General features: G+C 41.9%; 1 protein-coding gene across 9 annotated transcripts in view; it reads right to left on the bottom strand.

The window, feature by feature from the left end:
- MTHFD1L (methylenetetrahydrofolate dehydrogenase (NADP+ dependent) 1 like) overlaps positions 1-23855 on the bottom strand; it is a 240498-nt gene that overhangs the window by 201397 nt on the left and 15246 nt on the right. For 6 of the 9 annotated variants that reach the window (XM_024248174.3, XM_063725058.1, XM_054558321.2 and 3 more), the window contains exons 5-8: positions 22110-22234; positions 20378-20478; positions 18159-18298; positions 990-1101 (exon numbers count right to left, since the gene is read on the bottom strand). In XM_024248174.3, coding sequence (XP_024103942.2) covers positions 990-1101; positions 18159-18298; positions 20378-20478; positions 22110-22234 — 478 coding nt within the window. The remainder of the gene's footprint in view (positions 1-989; positions 1102-18158; positions 18299-20377; positions 20479-22109; positions 22235-23855) is intronic. The other 3 variants (XM_002817487.6, XM_063725059.1, XM_063725061.1) reach the window with 1 other exon arrangement.

Genomic DNA, 23855 nt, shown 5'->3' with positions numbered 1-23855 from the left:
GGTTTCAAGATTTCAGCCTCAAGTATGGTCCTGGTGGAGGAGAAGGATAGCAGAGGCTGCCAACCTTGGTGCATGTTCTGCCCAGCTTTAGGGATAAAAGCTGCCCCTGTCCTCCAGCCCAGCTCAGCACAGTCCTCTCTTCTGTACAAACATTTGGAGGCCAAAGCCAGAAGGAATCAGGAAGAGGGGCTCTCCTCTGCCTCCCTGTGCCATAGTCTCTGGATCACCTGTGCTACTCAGGGACTTGCTGAGGGGCTGGGTGTGCTCCAAGGCTTTCTTAGCCTCAGTCCTTCTACGAACTGGAAAAAGGAACCCACTCTAGGCTGGCTCCTGCTGGACCCGGGGCTGCTGGCTGCCCTGTTGTGGGCACTGCTTGGGCTGCCCCCAAAGTGGGCCTGGTGTGGTCTTGAGTATTCCTGGATACCTTGGCAAAATGCCATCAAATAGCAGGACCAATCCTACAACAGTTTCTGCATCTAGTGGTGATTTTCATACTGTTCTGAGATGACTCTGGGGCTCCAAGGGTGTGCTTCATGGGTCAATGCAAGAGGAAATCAGGGAGACACACAGGCTGATCCTATTCCCATCCCTCCCAACAATCTGGCGCTCATCTGCTTTTACACAGTGAGATTCCAAGAAGATTTCTTTGGAAGAAAGGATTTTACTAATTTTTAAGAAACTGTGAAAACCACTATTTCTAGTTTACCTCACACACATACAAATCATCTACTTGAGGTCACAACTGACCTGACTGCTAGAGGCCAGTAGGGGGCACTTCACTGTGGGAGCAGACACCTCAACCGCCATCTTGGTCTCTCTTTGCTCAACAGCATGGTTCTATCAGGTAGCCCACAGCCTAAGTTTCCTACCCTATATATTATGTTGACAACTGCTAACATTTCAGAAACATACCCTCTTAGGAAAAGGTTAACATTTCTTCGAACGATCTGACCTAATCAGTGGCTCAACACCAATGTGAAGACATTTACCTGACAGGAAGTCATGGGAGCAGTTGAGAACAGTAGTTCCTGGTTGTATCCAAGTAAGGGGAATCTCTTCTGGCTTAGGTGAGCCTAGGACCACAATGTCAGCCTCGTGAAGCTAAAAGGAGAAAGAAAAAAACACGCACATTTTGACCTGAGGCATAAAGACACAAGTAACTACTGATGTCAAATGAGTTCCACACAATCCCAGATCCACAGCTTTGTTCCAAGCTGCTGACAAGGATGGAATCACTTTACTAATTCCTTTCAAGCATGTATTAATACAAACAGAAAATGATTATCATATCCTAGAAAGAAAAGAAAATAGGACTTAAAAAATGTCTTCAGGGTAGTCACTTCAGCATACATACTGCATGGAGTATTATCATTTACATGTTTTCACCACTAACTATAATATCAAGAAAAAGGATGGGGCAGCCGGGCACAGTGGCTCACATCTGTAATCCCAGCACTTAGGGAGGCCGAGGCAGGTGGATCACGAGGTCAGGAGTTCGAGACCAGACTGGCCAACATGGTAAAACCCTGTCTCTACTAAAAATACAAAAATTAGCCAGGCACGCTGGTGGGGGCCTGTAATCTCAGCTACTCAGGAGGCTGCGGCACGAGAATCACTTGAACCCAGGAGGCAGAGGTTGTAGTGAGCCGAGATCGCACCACTGCACTCCAACGACAGAGCGAGACCCTGTCTCAAAAAAAAAAAAAAAAAAAAAGAGGAAAACAAGGGCGAAGGCCATGAGGTCTGGCTCACACAGTGGGCTTGCTGGCCTGTATAATGGCACCATCACATTGAGACCCCTATAGAACTGTTACTATACCCATGGAAGGACTTTCAGGAGCTTCAGAAAGAATTTCACTTTCTTTGAGGCCTTAGTTAGTCTCTTGTCCAACCATTCATTTTTTTGCCCTAAGAAAGTAGAAAGAATGCAACCACTCCAACAAAATGCATTAATTGTGTCCATCCTATTTGCATTTTGATCATCCAGTGCAGGAGGAACATGTCTGGTAGGAAGCTGACATTAAGACAAAGAGGTAGGCAAAGAGGTTGGCTTTGACTTTAACCAAAGAATGACCAGCTAGCTCCCCAGGCCCCACTGAGCAACTGATGATTTCAAACTGGATCCCTATGCAGAGGGAGGGGTGAATAGGAATATTAGACTTGCAGAAGAGAATAGCTACAATTGTACAGGTCAGCTAAGTGTTGTAAGTATTACATCATTGAATATTCCAAGTGAGTGAGACTGGTGTTACTATGCTCATTTAACAGACAAGGAAACTGGGGCTCTCAGACATAAACAGCTCTACGGTATGTCCTGTGTCTCCTAGTGAATTCAGTCTTAGAGATTCTAGTGAACCTAGGCAGAAAGAGGGCGACCGATGGTCCTTTCCCCCACTGTCTTTCCTGTGTACTTTGATGTCCTGCAACTAACCACAGAGTCTCTGGGGTCAAACAGACAGAGGGGCAGATTACGAAACACAAAAGCATCCCCAGTGTCACTACCCCCACCAAACCACCAAATAAATGTGTTGGGGACACCCTTATCCATTCTCAGCTTAGACAGGCTGATCATTAAAGATCCTGTAGAAGAACCAGGACAGCTCCTCAGCCTGAGGACTTTTAACACTATTTGGGCAAAAGGGTGCATCAGGTGATGCCTTTTAGAAATCTTGGGAAAAGAGATGGTAATGGGAGCAAACCCATGACAGTCCTACCTGGTTTATGAACAGAAAAGCCAAGATCAAGGGCAGATCCAAGTCCCCTGACAGAGGAGGAGCACGATAAAAATGTAAATGCATGTCTTTTCATAGAGCTGACAAAGTCAACTTTTAAAAGCTAATATCTTGGAAATATTTGATCAATTTGACCATGTGAATAGGGAAAAGTGTATTAACACTCATTGATTATCCATTAACAAGCCAAACAGTATTCCCTGCTTTTCAGCTTCTGGCTGTATGAATCTACTGTATTAATCATCTTAAAAAGAAAAGAGAAAGCCCTACTAAAACATTTGCCTAGGCCAGACATGTTGGCTCATGCTGCCATGCTGGGTAATCCCAGCACTTTGGGAGGCCAGGGTGGGAAGACTGCTTGAGCCCAAAAGTTTGAGAACAGCTTGGGCAACATAGGAAGGCCCTGTCTCTACAAAAATAAAATAAAATAAAAATTAGCCAGGTGTGGTGAGGCATGCCTGTGGTCCTAGCTACTTGGGAGGTTGAGGTAGAAGGATCGCTTGAGCCCAGGAGGTCATGGCTGCAGTGAGCTGTGATCGAGCCACTTCACTCCAGTCTGGGCAACAGGGCAAGACCCTGTCTCAAAAACAAAACAAAACCAAAAACAAAACACATTTGCTAAATAACCATTCTTCTGTGCCACAAGGCCAAAATACCACTAAACCTCACTAAGAACTTTGCAGCCAAATGAGAATCGCTTGAACCTGGGAGGCAGAGGTTGCAGTAAGCCAAGATCGCACCACTGCACTCCAGCCTGGGTGATGAAGCAAGACTCTGTCTCAAAAAAATAAAAATAAATAAGTAAATAAAAATAGAATTTTGCAGCCAATATCACCAGCAATCTAGTCCCTTAAGCCACCTATGATCTCTACAGATCTGAAAAACAGCTAGAGTTCCAGGTAATGGTATATTTAGGGAGAAAGAAATGTTCTAGTGGAAAGAGGATTTTAAACATCTGTATAAAAAATTTTATTTCTTCATTTATATATAGTACTGTCAAAAATTCAACCACAGTAATCCTCAAGAGAAATAAAAATGTTTAAGCTTTGTCGCAGTTCCGCAGATAAGAAACGCCATTTTGCTAGATTTTCAGGCAGAATAGCAGCAAAACCAGAACATGGTAAAACAACTGTAAAAAGGAGGTTAATATGAACAAGGCTGAAATGTTCATTTTGGAGAAAGCCAAGGATCACAGGTTTACACAAGTCCCTTAAGAACAGTTAGTTTCCTACACATGGTGTCTTTGATACAACCTGTTCTTTTCATTACCTATAAATCTTGGAAATCTCATTCCGACCCCTCAACTCCATACCTACACACAACTCTAAAGTGGGCTGTGCTCATCTGCAACTGGGGAACAGCTAATTCCACAGAGAAAACACAAAAACCTCCTCCTTTAGCAACGATTGCATCGTAGATGTTAATTCTTTCTGGAAAGGAAAAGTGCTAGATGCTTAAATCAGTAAATAGCCTGCCGAGGACAAGGGAAGATTTTAATGAGCTAAAATTCAAGAAGAATTATCGTCTCACTTGTTCCTACTTTCCTCCTCCCAAATGGGAGAGACCCTGGCCAAAGCTTGGCTTAAAACTCTATCTCATAACAAATTATTGCTTTCTCTGCTGAGACTTGAGTGGAGCAGCTTAAAGCAAACCACCCCACTCCCCAGGCAGAGAACCGAATTTTAAACAATAGTAAGACACAGATATGCAGACACTTAACAGGGAGCGTGTGGGGGTGCAGTAGTTTAGATAACATGAAGACAAATTTTCTCAAAGTTATGAATTTTTAAGCTGGAGGGACAAGCATCTGAATATAAAGAGATGGGGGAAAGGGAGGACAGATGAGATTTGGAAAGTTATACAGAATATTATAATTTTGTATTTAGCAAATAAAATGCATTAAAATGTTTTAAACTAAATACAGCGCTACCCTCTTGACTAGAAGACAGTATGTATCTTCTGCTATCAATGTGTTTTGAAACAGTTCATATCACATGAGAATCTGAGGTATGAGATCTGTATGTATTTCAAAATCCAGAATGGGTAAAAAAAAAGATATTTTCTAAAGAATTGTGGTTTATATCACTTGAGACCTATGAAAACTGTTCCTATGTCCTTCAAATGTTACCAACACAGTTCAGAAAACCAAGTTAAATTCCTCATGAGGGTCAGCTGAATAAAAAAGAAAGAAAACAATGTTCAAAATGATGGACATTACTTTTAAAAATTAACAGGTAGGTGCTTTGTCCGGCAAGGATGTGCTTCTAAAATTACAATAACTAAAGACATTGGCATTCTCAACTAGTGCCTGAGTGATGGCCAGTCAATGGTCAGACACAGGGAACAGAGCGGGGTCTGGAGGGCGGGGAGGTGGCTCTACCACACTGAGGTGGTCCCTTGCTTGATTTTCACTCTCAATGAACTGGGACACACTGTAGTTTATGTGCGCCCAGTTAAGTGGCTTTATGGGTTACATTATGCTCCACGGCAGATTCTTCACAAGGCTTTATTTAATTAATTATTTTTGGAGATGGGGTCTCACTCTGTCGTCTAGGCTGGAATGCAGTGGCACTGCAGTCTCAGTTCACTGCAGCCCTGACTCCTGGGCTTAAGCGATCCTCCCACCTCAGCCTCCAAGTAGCTGGGTCTATAGATGTGCTCCTCCATGCCCAGTTCGTTTTTTAAATATTTTTTGGAGAGACAGGGTTTCACCATGTTGCCCAGGCTGGTCTTGAATTCCTGGGCTCAAGTGATCTGCCCACCTGGGCCTTCCAAAGTGTTGGGATTACAGGCGTAAGCCACTGTGCCACATGCTTTATGATCAGACAGGGCACGTCCATGAAAATCTTAGGAAGCAAGGGGACTCCTAGACTACCTTGTGGCAAAGTTTCTATAAAGAGTTAGATGTCACTTTTCTAAGAAAAACATAACTTTTATCAGATGTCAAAATGTGTGCACTTTTTCTTTTCTTTTTTTTTTTCTTTTGAGACGAGTCTCACTCTGTCATCCAGGCTGGAGTGCAGTGGCGCGATCTCGGCTCACTGCAAGCTCCGCCTCCTGGGTTCATGCCATTCTCCTGCCTCAGCCTCCCGAGTAGCTAGGACTACAGGCGGCTGCCACCATGCCCGGCTAATTTTTTGTATTTTCAGTAGAGATGGGGTTTCACCGTGTTAGCCAGGATGGTTTCGATCTCCTGACCTTGTGATCTGCCCGCCTCGGCCTCCCAAAGAGCTGGGATTACAGGCGTGAGCCACCGCGCCCGGCCGCGCTTTTTCTTAATATAGAAAAGAAGCTGTCAGGTTGGGCTACAGTATGTGGCTCACACCGTCAAATGTGTTTTAGGAAGATTCCTCTGGAAGCCGGATTGAGAATGCCTTAGAAGGGGTAGGAGGAAAAGCAAGATACTGAGATCTCCTGGAGGAGGCGTCTGCAGGATGCTGGGTGCCCAGGTCTGGAACTGAGAATGGCCTGGGAGCATGGGGATGTGGGTCAGGACACACAGCATTTAGGTGATGGTTAAAACCAGAAGTCTGGATTCCCCAAGGGAAACTGGCAGAATGGGAAGGAAAGCAGGTTAACAGACATCCTTGGGGAGCACTAATCTTAAATGGCTAGAGATAACGAACAGATGATGGAAACCAGGAGCTAGGAAGGGCAGGAAGGGGCATTTTCATTCAGGCCAAGGGAAAAGGGTATGGCCAACAGGTTTATATGACAGCCGTGGTTAAGCAAGATAAAAGCAAAAAATACACTTTTGGCAATTAGGAACTACTGGTGACTTTGCTACAGAAATGGGCATTAGGAACCATGCCTGATACAGTCCTGCCATTACTGTAGAGTGTGTTTCCTGCAAATGGAGATTTCATTCAAGCAGACTGTTTCATAAGCAGATGCCCTGTTTATTCATTTATATATATAAAATATTAATATATAATATATAATATATAAATATATAATATAATATATAAATATATATAGCATAATATATAAATATATTATATATAACATAATATATAAATATATTATATATAACATAATATATAAATATACTATATATAACATAATATATAAATATACTATATATAACATAATATATAAATATACTATATATAACATAATATACAAATATACTATATATAACATAATATACAAATATACTATATATAATATATAATATACAAATATATTATATATAATATATAATATACAAATATATTATATATTATATAATATACAAATATATTATATATAATATATAATATAATATACAAATATATTATATATAATATATAATATAATATACAAATATATTATATATTATATATAAATATATTATATAATATATAATATAATATGTAAATATATATATATATATATTTTTTTTTTTGAGATGGAATCTCACTCTGTGGCCCAGGCTGGAGTGCAGTGGTGCAATCTCAGCTCACTGCAACCTCCGCCTCCCGGATTAAATGATTCTCCTGTCTCAGCCTCCTGAGTAGTTGGGATTATAGGCGCGTGCCACCACACCGAGCTACTTTTTGTATTTTTAGTAGAGATGGGGTTTCCCCATGTTGGTCAGGCTGGTCTCAAACTCCTGACCTCGTGATCCACCTGCCTCGGCCTCCCAAAGTGCTGGGATTACAGGCATGAGCCACCGCACCCAGACTATTCATTAACTTTTTTTAACTCTGAATGTCTAACTTTGTATTTGAAATTAAATGAACATTGATTATTAGATTATTGCTTTGTAGCTATGAATCTGTATCTACCTTTCCCTGCAGTATTAAGCATACCATTAAATAGGAATGTTAAAATAATAGTATAACTACTCTAAACTAAGAACATCAAACCATCTTCATTCAAATGTTGTCATACTTTGGCAAGATAAGGGGATGACAATTGCAGCAAAAGGTATTTTACCCACTTCACGTCCACCCAATGATCTCATCCTGGGAGAATTTTTTTCCTTTCAGGAATTGGGCGTATTTCTTTTATTTCCACTCTCATCTGTGATTAGTAGAACAAATTATTGGCTTTTAAAATTTTAAGACATTTCTTATGATTATTTCATAAATCAAAATGACTACAAGCCAAATGGACATCTGGGAATTAGGATTACAGCATTTTTCTACCAAACTTTTCCCCTAAAAAATAATAAATGACCTTCCTTTTTCTAAATGTTCCTAAGTTCACCTCTGACTTCACCATTCAACTTAATTTACTGCTCAACATATGAGAAGAAAATATCAAAGATATTTAGTTGTGTCCAAAATGCTGGAAAAGACAATTCCTCTGGAAGTAAGTCTCACACTTAAAAAAGTCATGACAGATGATAAAAGGAAAAATGCAACACCATTCTGGGAATGGATATACTTTAATGACTCATCAAAAATAATTCCCTTCCGCAGGAGAATCATTGAACCCGGGAGGCGGAGCTTGCAGTGAGCCTAGATCGCACCCCTGCACTCCAGCCTGGCGACAGAACGAGACTCCGTCTCAAAAAGAAAATAATAATAATAATAATAATAATAATTCTCTTCCCTATACTTTAGGAAAAACATAAAATTCAAATGTGGGGCTAAGAGAGAGAATGTGTGTGTAGATGGGGGATGGTAACGGGAAGTTTCCTTCACATGACAAAGACTTAGAACCAAAATACCTTATTTTGGTTCCTTTAGTACAAAACTAAGGAAATGCTCAAGTTGCAGTTCTCAGAGCAACACCAGGCAAGTCAGGCTCCTAGAGGAACAGCAGCCCCAAGGATTTATGCTCATGCCGCCAGCCACAAACTTACATCCATACAGCGTCTTCATATTCATGCAAACTGCCGTTGCAGGGGAAGATTCTGCTCTGCGTTTCCTGACATTTATGCTTTTCAGTTCTGAGCCTCGCATTGCACATCGATTTCTGCATTCTGTTTCCTTTGAGAAGCTCTCTGGGCCTCTACTGCCTCCTTTGAAAAGTGAGGAATTGAGGTGCAGTGGGGAGAGCACCGTGAGTGGAGTCCTACGACCTGCGTTCAAGTCCAGACACTGCTCCTTGCCAGCGACAATCAGGGTCAAGGCTCTCTGGTGAGCATAACGTCCAGTTTGCAGGGTTGCTGGGTGAATGCGAGGCATATATGAAAAGCCATGAAAAGGAACTCTCTGCACAATTATAAGGTGCTTCATTGTTACAGGTTATGTTTAAGACGTTCCCATTAAAAGATTCTAATACTGGCCAGGCGTGGTGGCTCATGCCTGTAATCCCCGCACTTTGGGAGGCCGAGGTGGGCGGATCCCCTGAGGTCAGGAGTTCGAGACCAGCCTGACCAACATGGAGAAACTCTGTCCCTACTAAAAATACAAAATTAGCTGGGTGTGGTGGCACATGCCTGTAATCCCAGCTACTCAGGAGGCTGAGGCAGGAGAATCATTTGAACCTGGGAGGCGGAGATTGCGTTGAGCTGAGATTGCACCATCGCACTCCAGCCTGGGCGAGAAGAGCAAAACTCTGTCTCAAAAAAAATTTTTTTAAAAATTCTAACTCCACATCCTTAAAAAGCATTCACATTGGAGAAGGGGTGGAAAAGGAAGCCAGACTCTGCTGATAGTGCAGAAAAGCAAATGGGAGATGACCTGCTGCCAGTGGGCTGAAGGTGATGCTTCCCACCTGTTCTCTGCGAGACACAGGCCTGCAGCCCTTCTTCCAGAATTGGGGTAGGCTCTCTTTTGTGCAGTACACACTTCACTTCCCCATCTGGCCCCTGATGACCACAAAGATTTATTTGTGGTTGGCCACAGGTAACTACAAAGTAACACAAGCGTCATGGAGGCTGAAACTTACCCCATAGCTAAGAAGTGCATTAAAGCTCCAGATGAAGTTTCCCACAGAAAAATCGGAAAGGAAGTCAATATGATTCCACCGCAGTGGAACTGGCTTTGCAATCCCATGACCCTAACACCATTTATACTATTATATCTATGAGAAAATACATTCCATGTTCACACCAACCTTCAAACATTTAGAACATAATCCAATGAGACTGAAATTAGAATATTTTGCCTAATAAGGTACAGGAAGGGCATCGTAAAAGGGAGGTAATGTCGGGAAAACTGGAGATAGATGGTGTTTTAATTATGTTTTTACTCACATATTTGATGTAACAACAATACACCATTTCTTCTCAATCTTAGTTTCTCAGCTTAAATTCTGAACCACCTAAGACCAATCAGTCTGTTAATTACACGGCCCCCGTCACCGGCTTTTTTTTTTAGATGGAGTCTCACTCTATTGCCCAGGCTGGAGTGCAGTGGCGCGATCTCGGCTCACTGCAAGCTCTGCCTCCCGGGTTCACGCCATTCTTCTGCCTCAGCCTCCCGAGTAGCAGAGACTTCAGGCGCCCGCCACCACACCCTGCTAATTTTTTGTATTTTTTTTTTTTTCAGTAGAGAAAGGGTTTCACTGTGTTAGCCTGGATGGTCTCGATCTCCTGACCTCGTGATCCACCTGCCTCGGCCTCCCAAAGTGCTGGGGTTACAGGTGTGAGCCACCACGCCCGCCACACAGCCCCTTCTTGGTCTCATGCCCATTAGTTTGAATATATCGTCTCACAAATCCTTCCCTCAACACTAAGTATAATGGCATAAAGTCTAATAAAGATTTTTTTGGCTTTCTAAAAAGTTCTATTCACCTTCTTCCTTGGTATTAACAAACAGAGCAATGATCAGACAGAAGCAAGAGGGGAAAGTGGTGAGCTGATCCCTTAAATCTGTCAAACAAAGCTCAGGGGCCAACACTATTCAGTGCACTTAATTCCACACTACTGATGACCTGGGCTACTGATGACCTCAGCCACTCGCTAAGTACAAGGCTGTAATGCCCAGGAGGGTCCAGCACTTTTTTCTCCATCTCACCCACAGCAGGCAGGGGAGGAGATGAACTCACATAACTGAGGCTGTCTTGTGTGTCCAACCCTGCCCTCTCCGAAGGTGCTCACCATCCCCGCTGAAAGAGGAGCCTGGATAGCTGGTGATGAGCCCCAGGCCTCAGGGAGGGGACAGCATTCACTCTACTTCAGCTCAACTCTCTTAACAAGTATGGCTCTGGGATTACAAACATCAAAATAAAATAAGAGTGAATTCAACACAAGTCGAATGTCTAGGGTCTTGGTCTCTCTTATCTGAGGTGGCCGGTGCTTTTTGGTTTTCAAGATTAGAGATTGGACTTTATGTGATGATCTGGAATAAGAGCTGACATGGGACAGTGTTAAAAACACAGGCTGTTTTGCCACCTCTACCATTTTTTAATCACATGATCTTTGCAAAGTCTCCTCTCTGAGCCTCAGTTTCCTCATCTGTAATGTGGGGAGGATGACAGTCCTGCCTAACAGAATAAGTGTGAAGACCACTGACATAACAGGAGTACAAGACAGTGCCTGGTTCAGAGTAGCCATTCTGTCAATTAACATTGGCTGTCATTACTGTCACTATAGCACATTACTGCTTTAAGTGCATTCCATCCTGTTAAAAGGAGAATTGTCATGTAACTCACTAATGTAGTGCAGTTTAAAAGCTAGAGTTCCTCTGTTCTCCCGTTTGGAACAGACATTATTCTTTTTTCAAGAAGTCATCCTTTCACATGTATAAGTACATTTAGAATTTTCCAATTCACTTTTAAAAGTCTTTCATGAGCCATGCCATGCACTAAATTTAAACTGAAAAGGACTTTGTAATAGTTCAGCTTTGTCAAAAAAAAAAAAAAAAAACACAAAAAACCCTAGACACTTTGATCCTTCAAAGGTGAAAGATCTATATTTTTTCCTTCTGTGAATACCAGTTTTGAGGGTCTCTGTGCTCAGGAGGAGAGGGAGAAATGAGATCCTCTGAAAAAAACAAAATAAAACGGTTCTCTGATTTCTAGGTTATTTCTTCGGCATGCAGCTGAGGTTCACCTCATCTCCCAGCTGGAGACCATTTCAGCATTGTCCAGCTGTGCCCTAACCACAGGTTCAGAGGAGACTCCCAAGCGAGCAGGGCCCTGCCGTACCTGCCTACCTCTCCCTTCCATGCAGAGGGCACCACTCCACCTTGTAAACACCAAATGCAAAACCACACCCACTTCAGACTGGTTTTGGCATCAGAGTGAAATCATCGGGGTCAGGAAGAGGTTACCTCCAAATCTAGGCTCATTCCTGAGAGTGAAACCAACAGTGTCATTCCCCTGCAGGGCCAAGGACGCTGGGTGTGGGGGCCTGCGTTTGGGTGGAAAAAAGGCGGGGGGTTCCCTAGCCCTGCCCAAAAACTCTAGCTTCAGTGCCTTGGCTTCCTGACATGTGACACTCCACAGCATATGGCTAATTTGGACAAATGCCCAGGCGTTCTTCCCCTCCCCACCTCTAGGGTCTCCGTGGAAATGCTCAACGCATCTCCAAGCCTGGAAAAGATGCTCAGAAACAGAACAGGAAATTCATTCTCAATTTTCAACCATACATCTCAATGGGCGTAAGTTACAAAGCTACCAAACACAGAAGTCCATTCTGCTTTCTGTGGAACCCTAAGAAGTTCAATTCTTCATGCTCAGGCTCCATGGAGATTTTAAACCTAATCAGTGTCCACAGAATATCCTTCCGTTTAGACAGATGGACAGAGAAAGGATCGATTTCTCTTTGTAACTAACTGGATATAACTATTCTTTAAACCTACAGAGCCTGAAAGTAGTAACTGGCCCATCAGGGATCTCCAGCCGACATGTTTGGAAGTAGAGTGATTTCCGAGTAACAAGAGGCATGGGAAGGAAGAGGTCCACAGCTTTGGAGGAAGGAACTCTGTGACATCACTTAAAGTTGATAATAATCTACTGAGGACTGGAAGATGAGCCTGACTGGCCAAAGCTGGGCACCTGCTCTGGTCAGTCCCTCCTCTCTCTGGGACGTTGTCTCATGGTAGTCTTGCTTTTGGTTTCACTCCCTTGGCCAATATTCTGCTGGGAGACCTCACAGACAGAAAGCTGGAGACACTCTCTCCTTCCACCACTCACACAATGGAAGTATGTAATACCAGGCTTCCAGTGAGGGATGGTAAGTCACACTATTTTACTAGTTTATCTACTTACGATTTGAGTGATTTGCCTAATTGACCCACATTTGCCTAATTGACCCATATATTTCTTTTCCTCCAGCCTGCACTCCAGGTTGGAGTGCAGTGGTGCAATCTCAGCTCACTGCAACCTCAACCTCCCCAGTTTCAGGTGATCATCCCACCTCAGCCTCCAAAGTACCTGGGACTACAGCCACCACGCCTGGCTAATTTTTGCACTTTTTTAGAGATGGGGTTTCGTCATGTTGCCAGGCTGGTCTCAAACTCTTGGGCTCAAGCAATCTGTCCTCCTCAGCCTCCCAGAGTGCTGGGATTACAGGCATGAACCACTGCACCCGGCCCATATTAGTATTTAATTCCATTCCCACAACTGTCCCATAAAGTAGGAAGTATTATGATCGCCTTTCTACGCAAGGAAACAGGCTCAGAGCAGCAACAGCTAAGGCTTGAGCCCAGAGCTGTGTGTCCCCAAAGCCTATGCTCTACTGTTCAATGAGAACACAAATGTTGTGCCGGACTGGAAACCTTCAAAGGCAGTTTCTAGTGGTTGCAGCAGGCTTCCTGATAACTGGAAGGTCAGTCCACACCGGTAAGATTACCTGTAGTTTAAGAGATGGTAGATAGAACTCTAGTGTTACACAGTCACACCCGATGCCCAAACCTTTCACCCTCAGCTTTGGAAATCTCCAGCCAGATGTCCCACAGCAGGTATGTGTTGAGGGGATTGGGGGGGCCTTGTTCCATGTCAGGTACAAATAAGCACAACAGAAATGCCCGTCAAAGATAACGTCCTTCTACTTAGTAGCCATAATCCCAAGCTTATTCTCTTTTTTCCTTAACTCTTTTACCATTGCCAATAAGGAGAAGTTAAATAGACTATAATCTTAAAATGCACTTTTATTCTTGGTTGATTAAACTGGACAACAAAAATCCCATCTGGGCAAGGCACAGTGACTCAGGCCTATAATTCCAGCACTTTGAGAGGGCCATGTGGGTGGATCACTTGAGGCCAGGAGTTCGAGACCAGCCTGGCCAACATGGCAAAACTCCATCTCTACTAAAAATATAAAAATTAGCCAGGCATGATGGTGCTCGCTTGTAATCCCAGCTACTCAGGTGGCTGAGGCATGAGAAGCTCTTGAACCCGTGAGGCAGAGGCTGTAGTGAGCCGAGATCGCGCCTCTGCACTCCAGCCTGGGTAACAGAGTGAGCCTCTGTCTCAAGGGGAAAAAAATCCCTATCCGTTGTTAAAATTTTCACTTCCAGTGTTTTTCACAGTGAAGCTTTTCCAAGGGTGTGCCAGGTGTGGACAGAGCCTGTCCAGACTGGGTGCCCCAGGACACTAACCCATGCCTAGGTGGCTTTTTGCACCACTGTGGCCTCCAGACAGCCATTGAGTGGTACAATCCACATATTACCATGTCTCCATATTACCACGACTCCAAGGAAGGCTAGAATTCCTACTCAGGAAATGAATGGCAAGGGTTTTCTGCCTCATACATTCTTCTTGTAAAAATACAACAATAGAACAGTGACAATTCAAATGTCAGGCAGGCACAGGGAGGCATATGGGTTACGGGGAGGTATGTGGCTAGTGAAAGACTAGCTGCTAACATGAAAGACACAGGCTGTCATTTGTGGTGGGACAGGAGCCTGACATAGGTAGGTAGGCCAGGTAGAGGGGGACAAGTATGGGGCGGGGCCATGAACATTTCTTCCCATATTTTTGGCTACAAAGATGAAGCAATAATAAGAATGAAAGTTGATAGCCTCTAACATTCGCAATGGTGCCACTATAAATACCAAGGACTTAGGGAAAAAAATGTATGTGCAACATCAACTATGAAAGAGAACCTTCTGGAACATATGAAAACAAGAATGTTACCCAATGACTAGATTCTCCAGAAAGTGGAGCCACTTAATCGTTCTCAAAGTTCGGATGAGATTCATCCCAAAGTAGAGAGACGAGGTGATTTATTCCCGTAATAAAAAAGTACTTTGAAAAATGTCTTTGTTTTCCAAAAATACAGATACAACTAGCAAAAGTATCTGTGACAGCTGCGAAAACATTCAGTTGCCAAGGAAGGTATTTTCTCTCTTCACCACAGCTGTTCAGTGCACGGCAAGGTTTATTTTCCTCTTCCACTGAGCTTCCAAATCCAAATTTCTGGGCTCTCAAGTGCAAAATATTGCCCTTGAATTTTCTTGGATAGGCTGCCACCATGTGGTGACTGCTAAAAACGCACACAGGTTCACGTTTCATTGCAAGGCTGCCTTCCTGAGCTGTCTTAACCCAAGCATTACATAAATTAGATCCACCTGCCATGCAAAGATTCCAAATCTGCTGAGACACCTGGCTTCCCTGGCACGATTACAATTTACTCCTCATTTCCATTCTCACCCTGCAACATGAGGAACATGTATTTTTAGATCACATTCTGTAGTAACTGATTGTACTTAATGAATTCATTTAAAACTTCACTTTGCTTGAAATCTGTGAGCTGTACCGTCGTTTTTAAAAATGAAAAACAATCATTTCAGACATAAAAATGGAAAACAATAACCTAGACAACACCTATTACCCAGTTTGAGAAAAAAGGCGTGAAGGTGTCTAGGTTTTCTTTCCGTCTATATCCACATCCTTGCCTCAATAAATGCTTTTTGGATTTGGTTCATAGTTTACATTATTTCTTTATATTTTTACTTCATTTGCATGGAATCCTAATATATATATATTAGGATTATGTAATACATAATAATTTAATATATATTATATATAATCCTTATATATTAAACAGTGATCTAAATGTCCTGACTTAAATATATATATTGATTCTATATATATATTAGGATTATATATAATACATATTATATGTATGTATGTATTAGATTACATATATATATGTTGTGTTGCTTTCAGACATATATAAATGGTGTTGTATGAAATACATCCCTCTGCAACTTGGATTTTTGTTCATTGAACAGTGTTTTAAAAAATTCTTCCAGCCCAGGCACGGTGGCTCATGCCCCTAATCTCAGCACTTTGGGAGGTCGAGGTGGGCAGATCACCTGAGGTCAGGAGTTCCAGACCAGCCTGGCCAACACAGTGAAACCCCGTCTCTATTAAAAATACAAAAATTAGCTGGGCATGGTGGCATACACCTGTAGTCCCAGCTACTTGGGAGGCTGAGGCAGAAGAATCACTTGAACCCCGGAGACAGAGGTTGCAGTGAGCCAAGTTCGCGCCACTGCACTCCAGCCTGGGGGATACAGCGAGACTTCATCTCAAACAAACAAACAAAAAACAAAACCAAAAAAATGTTGCTATCTACAGCTCTAGTTTATTAATTTTCACTGCTTGTATATCATTCTGTTTTATGAACTATGTCTACGCGTACTCTACATGCAACTATACTGATTTATCCATTCACTCTGATGGGCATTTAGGTCACTGTTTAAATACTTGTTGCGGTGCACTTGGTTTTCAAGTTGCCTGCTTGGCTCTCTTCCAAGTTGTACTTTCCTTTCCTTACTGTTCTAGAGCTTTTTGCTAGACTTTCTGTCCTGCTCTGAAACTTGCCTCAGTCTCTCCTGCCTTATGGCCCTCAGTCCAATTCTTTCCTCTGAGGAGGCAAGAGCTGAAGTTGCTGCAGACCTGTACGGATACACCAGCACAAACTCAGGATAACTCGAATAGCTGCCACCGGTAACATATTTGGTGCACGTGACTCAGATACATTCCCTAGTGGTCACCAAGCTCCAGAAGATGCTCAGGGAGGGATGCCGTCCTCTCAGTATTCAAGAGTCACCGTTCAACAGGGGACCGCTGGCCTGCCCATCAGTGAAGGCGAAATCCTGCCCATCTCCCTTGCACCTGGCTAGATACCGCTTTCACCAACTCATGGAGCCAACTCAGCCCTGACAGCAGAAAGGGGCCAAGACCCACAGAACCACCACTTCCCTTCTGTCTTAAACAAACAAACAAAACCTTTTGCACTATAAACATGCTGCTCTGACCATTTGTAAACACACCTTTGTATATATATAGACAAGTTTTGTCTATTATATATATACACACACACACACACACACACACATATATATATATACACTTTTTATTATTATTATTATTTTTTTGAGACGGAGTTTCATTCTTATTGCCCAGGCTGGAGTGCAATGGCGTGATCTCAGCTCACCGCAACCTCTGCCTCCCGGGTTCAAGCGATTCTCCTGCCTCAGCTTCCCAAGTAGCTGGGATTACAGGCTTGCGCCAACACACCTGGCTAATTTTTTTGTATTTTTAGTAGAGACGGTGTTTCGCCATATTGGCCAGGCTGGTCTGAAACTCCTGAGCTCAAGTGATTTGCCCGCCTCAGCCTCCCAAAGTGCTGGGATTACAGGCGTGAGCCACCACGCCCGGCCTTTAATAGTTAATTTTTTCCCCATTGATCTGTGGTACCTGCTCTCAAGCTTCCATATATGCATAAATTTCCACTTTCTTCTGTTCCGATCATCTGTTTCTCTACCGTATTATCCTAATGACTGTAAGTGCATAATAATTCACACTATGTGGCTGGGAATGTCTCCCACCTAGTTTTTCCACAAAATTGTCTTGACTCTCTTTGTCCTTTATGCTTCCATTTGGATTTCAGAATCAGATTGTCAAATTCTACAAAAAATATGTCAGGAACTTATAATTTGCAGACAATTCATATCTTTAAGATATTGCAATCTTCTTCGTGAAGATGATACCTCTGCTTTTATATGGGTCTTCTTAATAATTTTCATCAAAATTATAATTATTTTCAAAAGGTCATAATGGATACTAGATTTACCAAATGACTGTTCTGTACTTACTATGGTGAGAATTTAGTTTTTAATCATAATGTGGTGAATTACAGTAATAGATTTTCTCATGTTCAATCACCTGGAAATCCTAAAATAAACCCTACTTCCTGCTGTATTTGGTGTTCTCAGATTTCGCTCACGATTATTTCATTTATATTCATAGCTGAAACTGGCCTGTTAATTTTCCTTTAGCATCTTGTCCTTGTTTGGTTTTGGCACTCATAAAGTCTGTTAGGCCACGTTCCTTCTTTCTCCATTTGCTAGAGAAAAGGATTGTATTAGAATGATCTGTTCTTTGTTTGATAGAGCTCATTTGTAAAACCACCTGTTGCCTTTTCTTGTTTGTCTGGTGAATAGACTCATTCAATGTCTTTAATGGATATGGGTCTATTCAATTTTCTTCCTCTAATTTCTTGAATTAAGCACTTAGCTTATACATTTCTAGACTTTCTTCTGTTCTAACATAAGCCTTCAAGATGTATGTTTCCAACATGAAATGTACCTTGCTTTGAAGCTGGCGTGTTTTCCACTGGATGCTCATTGTCATGGACCCTCTTCTCTGGAACAGGCATTGTAGAGCAGCTTCCAAAGACCCATGGGCCCCCACTACCAAAATCTTCTTTCCATCTAGGTTGACACCTACTAACCAAATAAAACTCAATATTATACTCAAAACTTCAGACCTTTCCTTTAAGAACTTTATATTAAGAAAAAAAGACCCTTTTAGGCTGGGTGCGGTGGCTCACGCCTATAATTCCAGCACTTTGGGAGGCCGAGGCAGGCAGATCACTTCAGGTCAGGAGTTCAAGATCAGCCTGGCCAACATGGTAAAACCCCATCTCCACTAAAAATATAGAAAGTTAGCCAGGCGTCATGGCACATGCCTGTAATCCCAGCTACTTGGAAGGCTGAGGCAGGAAAATCACTTGAACCTGGGAGGCAGAGGTTGCAGTGAGCTAAGATCATGCCACTGCACTCCAGCCTGGGCAACAGAGCAAGAATGTCTCAACAACATAAAAGTTGACCTTTCTCAGCACCAACCTACAATGACTAGGAACTAGGAGTGGGGTGTTATTATCAACAAAAATTCTCTATTCAAACCCTTTTGGTTTCAATTCCTGTTGCTGAATTTCTTCCCACAATATGTAACTATAATTAACCAGCCTAATTTACTCTTTTCTTTGAGTACTTTCTAATGAAGTGGCTCAGAATCTTCATCTTGATAATCCACGTAATGAAAAAGCACTGTATATATGGATTATTTCATAGATTTGAGCTTAATATTACTGTCCAAAAAGCATATATATACTGAATGTTAACCTTTTAATAAAACTTTGCCATATATTTTTGAAATTTTTCTTTGATTGTTGGATGTTCCGGGGTAGGGAGGGGCATTTGCTTCATTTCTATTCAAATTGGAGTAGAGAAAAATATTCAGTTTGTTGAATTTTTTCTTTTTTTTTTTTTTCCAGATAGGATCTTGCTTGTTGCCCAGGATGGAGTGCTGTGGTGTAATCACAGCTCACTGAAGCCTTGACCTCCCAGGCTTCAGCAATTCTTCTACCTTAGCCTCCCAAGTAGCCGGGACTACAGGCACAAGTCACCACACCTGGCTAATTAAAAAACAATTTTTTTTTGGTAGAGATGGAGTCTCCCTGTGTTCCCCAAGCTGGTCTCAAACTCCTGGGCTCAAGCAGTCCTCCCACCTTGGTTCCACAAAGTGCTGGGATTACAGGTGGGAGCTACTGTGCTGGCCCAATTAGTTGAATCTTTATGTTCTCAGTTAGCCCTTAAATATATAAATATTTGGTAGTAATTTACTCATTAAATTTAATAATGAAGAAAGAGAAAATATTCATTTCTATTTCACTGACATAAAAATGCCAGTCAAGGGGACAACAATGGAAATTAAGTCCTGACTCCTGAAAAGCAAGCTGCTCACCAATAAATCCCAACCTAGGTTTCTGTGCCCTAAACTACATCTAATGGCTTCTTCTTCTTCTTCTTTTTTTTTTTTTTCTGAGGCAGGGTCTTGCTATATTGCCCAGGCTAAAGTGCAGTGGTGCAATCACAGCTCACTGTAACCTCAAACTCCTGGGCTCAAGCGATCTTCCCGCCTGAGCCTCCAGCATAGCTGGGACTACACGTGCATGCCACCATACCCAGCTAATTTTTAAATTTTTTTTGTAGAGACAAGGTCTCAGTATGTTTGCCCAGGCTGGTCTCGAACTCCTGGCCTGAAGTGATCCTCTGGCCTTGGCCTCGCCTAGCACTGAGATTATAGGCATGAGCCACTGTGCCTGGCCTCATTTAAGTCTTCAATGTAAGTCTTATCTAAGGCTACATATTGACAGATTTAGTAAGCTGAAACTGGAAGTATATTTTACTGTGGTTATTTTGACTGTTTCATGAGAGAAACTGAGCATGTTTAAAACAGGGCTAATCATTTATCTCTACCAACTTCTCTTTTAATTTATAAGATGGTCTTACTAGAAAAAGTTTCTAGGTATTCATTTGTATCTCCCAAAAGATGAGAAAAATAAAAAAGTCAACGTGAAATATCACTTCTATGTTCAATTCGAATCTTCTAGAAACATCCTAAAAGGATATCAGAATAATAATAAAAAAATTTTTTTAATTCTTCCCCAAACAAATCCTTATTAAAAATAATGTAAATATCAATAAATAGAAATCAGCAGCATTTCTCAAGGAGCATCCTACCTGATTTTTCAAGAAGTTCAATTACAGCTTTGGCAACAGGTGAAACAAAACATTCATGGGCATCCCCTCGCACCAGCTTCCCCAGGTTTATGTCTGTTACTCTGAATCAGAAAATAAAAGAGTAGGTTAAGTCAAAGCCCAGCCAAAAAAATCACTCACATGTAATGTACATATATTAACCCGAAATAACATCCAAGTCAATGTTTGATAGACAGAATACATAAAAATGAATTAAAGAGGACCAGGCATGGTGGCTCACGCCTGTAATCCCAGCACTTTGGGAGGCTGAGGCGGGTGGATCACATGAGGTCAGGAGTTCGAGACTAGCCTGGCCAACATGGCAAAACCTCAACTCCACTAAAAATACAAAAAGCAGCTGGGCGTGATGGCACGTGCCTGTAATCCCAGCTACTAGGGGGCTGAGGCAGGAGGATCACTTGAACCTGGGAGGCAGAGGTTGCAGTGAGCTGAGATCATGCCACTGCACTCCAGCCTGGGCAACAGAACGAGACTGTCTCAAAAAAAAAAAACCCATAAAAAATGAATTAAAGAGAAAGCAGGCAATAAAGGCCATTCATTTTCTAAGGCAGTACCTTAGGAAACTTCACCCTGGCCCTGACCTTGGGTGTTCTGGTTCTGCCAGTATACCAGGACACAGCCTAAGGCCATACAGGGCTTCACTTCGCAACTCCAGGGAGCTCCTTTCAATGGACCCCAATGGACTAGCACCCCTAGCGTTACACAGCAGCATGGTCCTGCAGTCCACTCAAAACCCAGAACCAATCCTATAAATCTGGAGTGACCCAGTAAGACCTGGGATTGAGGCACAGGTCACAGGTCTGATTTCAACTTGACCTCGATATTTATCTCCTTGAGAAGTCGGGGTGGGGGGCAGTGGAAAAAATGAGGGACCACACACTTCTGAAAGGTTCTGTGCCTTTCCCTGTTCAAATCTAGGACAAAACATTCCACAGCTATCTAGCCTAAACTGAGCACGTCAATCTCAGTTAGTAACAGAATGGAGACATTTAGAACCATTTTCATAATTTCTCCTTTTACTCTCTGTTGTTGTTTGGTTGGTTTTTCCTGGCTGGGCCTCAGCATGAATTCCTCTCCTTTTATGAAAGACTTGAAACTATGCCCTAGGACCTTCAAGTTCTGAAAGTTTTCTCATTGATTAGTGCTTCTTCTCCTTTTAAAGTTAGTCTACGACAGGACTGGAGATTGTTGTTTTTTAAAAAAATGTTTAATTATTTATTTAAAAATAGAGACAAGGGGCCGGGCGTGGTGGCTCACTCCTGTAATCCCAGCACTTTGGGAGGCCAAGGTAGGCGGATCACGAGGTCAGGAGATCGAGACCATCCTGGCTAACATGGTGAAACCCCGTCTCTACTAAAAGTACAAAAAATTAGCCAGGCGTGGTGGCAGGTGCCTGTAATCCCAGCTACTCAGGAGGCTGAGGCAGGAGAATCGCTTGAACACAGGAGGTGGAGGTTGCGGTGAGCCAAGATCACACCACTGCACTCTAGCCTGGGCAACAGAGCGACACTCCATCTCAAAAAAAAAAAAAAAAAAAAAAGTCCTACAGACTCCTGAAATATTTAAAATGATTTTTTTCATCTAATTACTGACACAGTTGAAATAAATAGAAGAAATTTAGAAAAATAAAAGCAGGCACAACAGAAAAAGTGATTTAGCCATAAAGGTTGATTATTTGATTTTATTTTCTTACCCATCCACATCTTTTTCTGGTTTCAAGGCATTGAGGACTTTGTTGCTAAACAAGTTCTCAGAGATCTGAAGGGCAAGGCCATGTACTCTGGTATCTTCATTAATCTTTAAGATTTCATCTATAATCTAAAGAGAAAACAAAAAACAAAATAAAAATTAGTTTTGTGAAAATGAGACCCAACAAAGGAAGCTTTATATAAAAAGTGGATTCATGAAAATGCATCTGTTATAGTTTGTTGCTGTTTTGCTCCTTGTTGGAGCCCTCACTTGGTGTAAAGCATAATAAAAAGCCTATTTTTTTCTTTTCATCATGTGTACAAGGCTCAAAAAAAAATTAAAAGGCTTGGCTGAATTTTTTAGTGACTTCTCTGCCTTTCTATGGCTCTACTCTGTGCCAGAAAAAGACAAAACAGAAAAAAACCAAAGCTCAACAGCTATTAAGGTTTAGATAGACAAAGGACACTTCTCTGTCAACAAGCATACTTTAAGCCAAACACACTGCCAGTTTTCAGGAAGGACAGGAAGCATGAATCTGAAGCATTCCAACCTGGCCCAGCTAAGCCTGTGCGTTTCAAACACAATGTGTTCAACACAGCTCACTAATCATGACGTCCAAGCAGTCACAGAGGCCCTTGGGTTATCTGGACCTCAATGACACATAAGAAGCCTTTCCAAAGACTTATGCTAGAAAAATTCTTAGCATGCACAGCTCCTTTTATGGGAAACACTAAAATAATTCACTATTTAGGAAAAAGACCAAGCTACATTTTGGGACGCTAATGAATGTCTGGGTGTGTCTCTAAATAAGCAATGTTTTGTCCTCTCTGTCTATTTTATGCCAAGAGATAAGATCCTGATTCATCTCACTTAACAAAAATATTTGCTCATAAGTGAGAAGATACTTATCTTTGCATATAGATCTCACTCAGAGGCTCTGGGGAAAGGTTGGTTTACCATTTTTGTTTCATTGCCTAGCAAAAATCACTACCTGTGCAGTGGCAGGGGAAACCATTTGAGGTACAAAATCAGAAAGAAAGCTTTGTTTCATTCATTCGGCATTCTTTCATTCATTCAACAAATGGTTTGAGCACTTACTCTGTATCAGTTCTAAGTAAAGGAAATACAGCTATAAACAAAACTGTCCTCGTGGATCTTATACTCTAGTGGAGGAGGGAAGTTCCTCCCTTCCAAATTATAATAATAATAATAAAATCACTGGAAAGAATAAATGACATGCAGAAAAATAAAGGTTCAGTGGGGTAAAAGGCTAACAGAGTGATGATGGGTGGAGGGGTGGTCAGAGGCCACGATGTCCAAGCAGAGACCAGAATGAAGTGAGGAAACTATTACCACCTGTACCAAGCATTTGGTAGAAGCAAAAAATGCCAACACAAATCTTAACTAATAAATTAAGGTACCTACTCTTTTTCAATATAACACCATACCAATTCACTCTATTAGAATTTTCCCAAAGAAAAATAGGGAATAAATGATTCCTTGTCAAAAAATAAGTCAAGGCAAAGGTACTAAGAACACACATTGTGGAAAGAGAGCCTCTTCAATAAATAGCACTGGGAAAACTGTATATCCACATGCAGAAGAATGAAAGTAGGCCCTCATCGCTCACTTTTATAAAAATCAACTCAAAAGGAATTAAAGACTTAACTATAAGGTCTCAAACCGTAAAACTACTAGAAGAAAACACAGGGGAAATGCTTCATGACATTGGTCTGGACAAGGTTTTTTT

Source organism: Pongo abelii, chromosome 5 (assembly GCF_028885655.2).
Source record: "Pongo abelii isolate AG06213 chromosome 5, NHGRI_mPonAbe1-v2.0_pri, whole genome shotgun sequence".
NCBI classification, from domain to species: domain Eukaryota; kingdom Metazoa; phylum Chordata; class Mammalia; order Primates; family Hominidae; genus Pongo; species Pongo abelii.
Note: the sequence above shows the minus strand (reverse complement) of the source record. Positions and strands in the feature narration are given on the sequence as shown.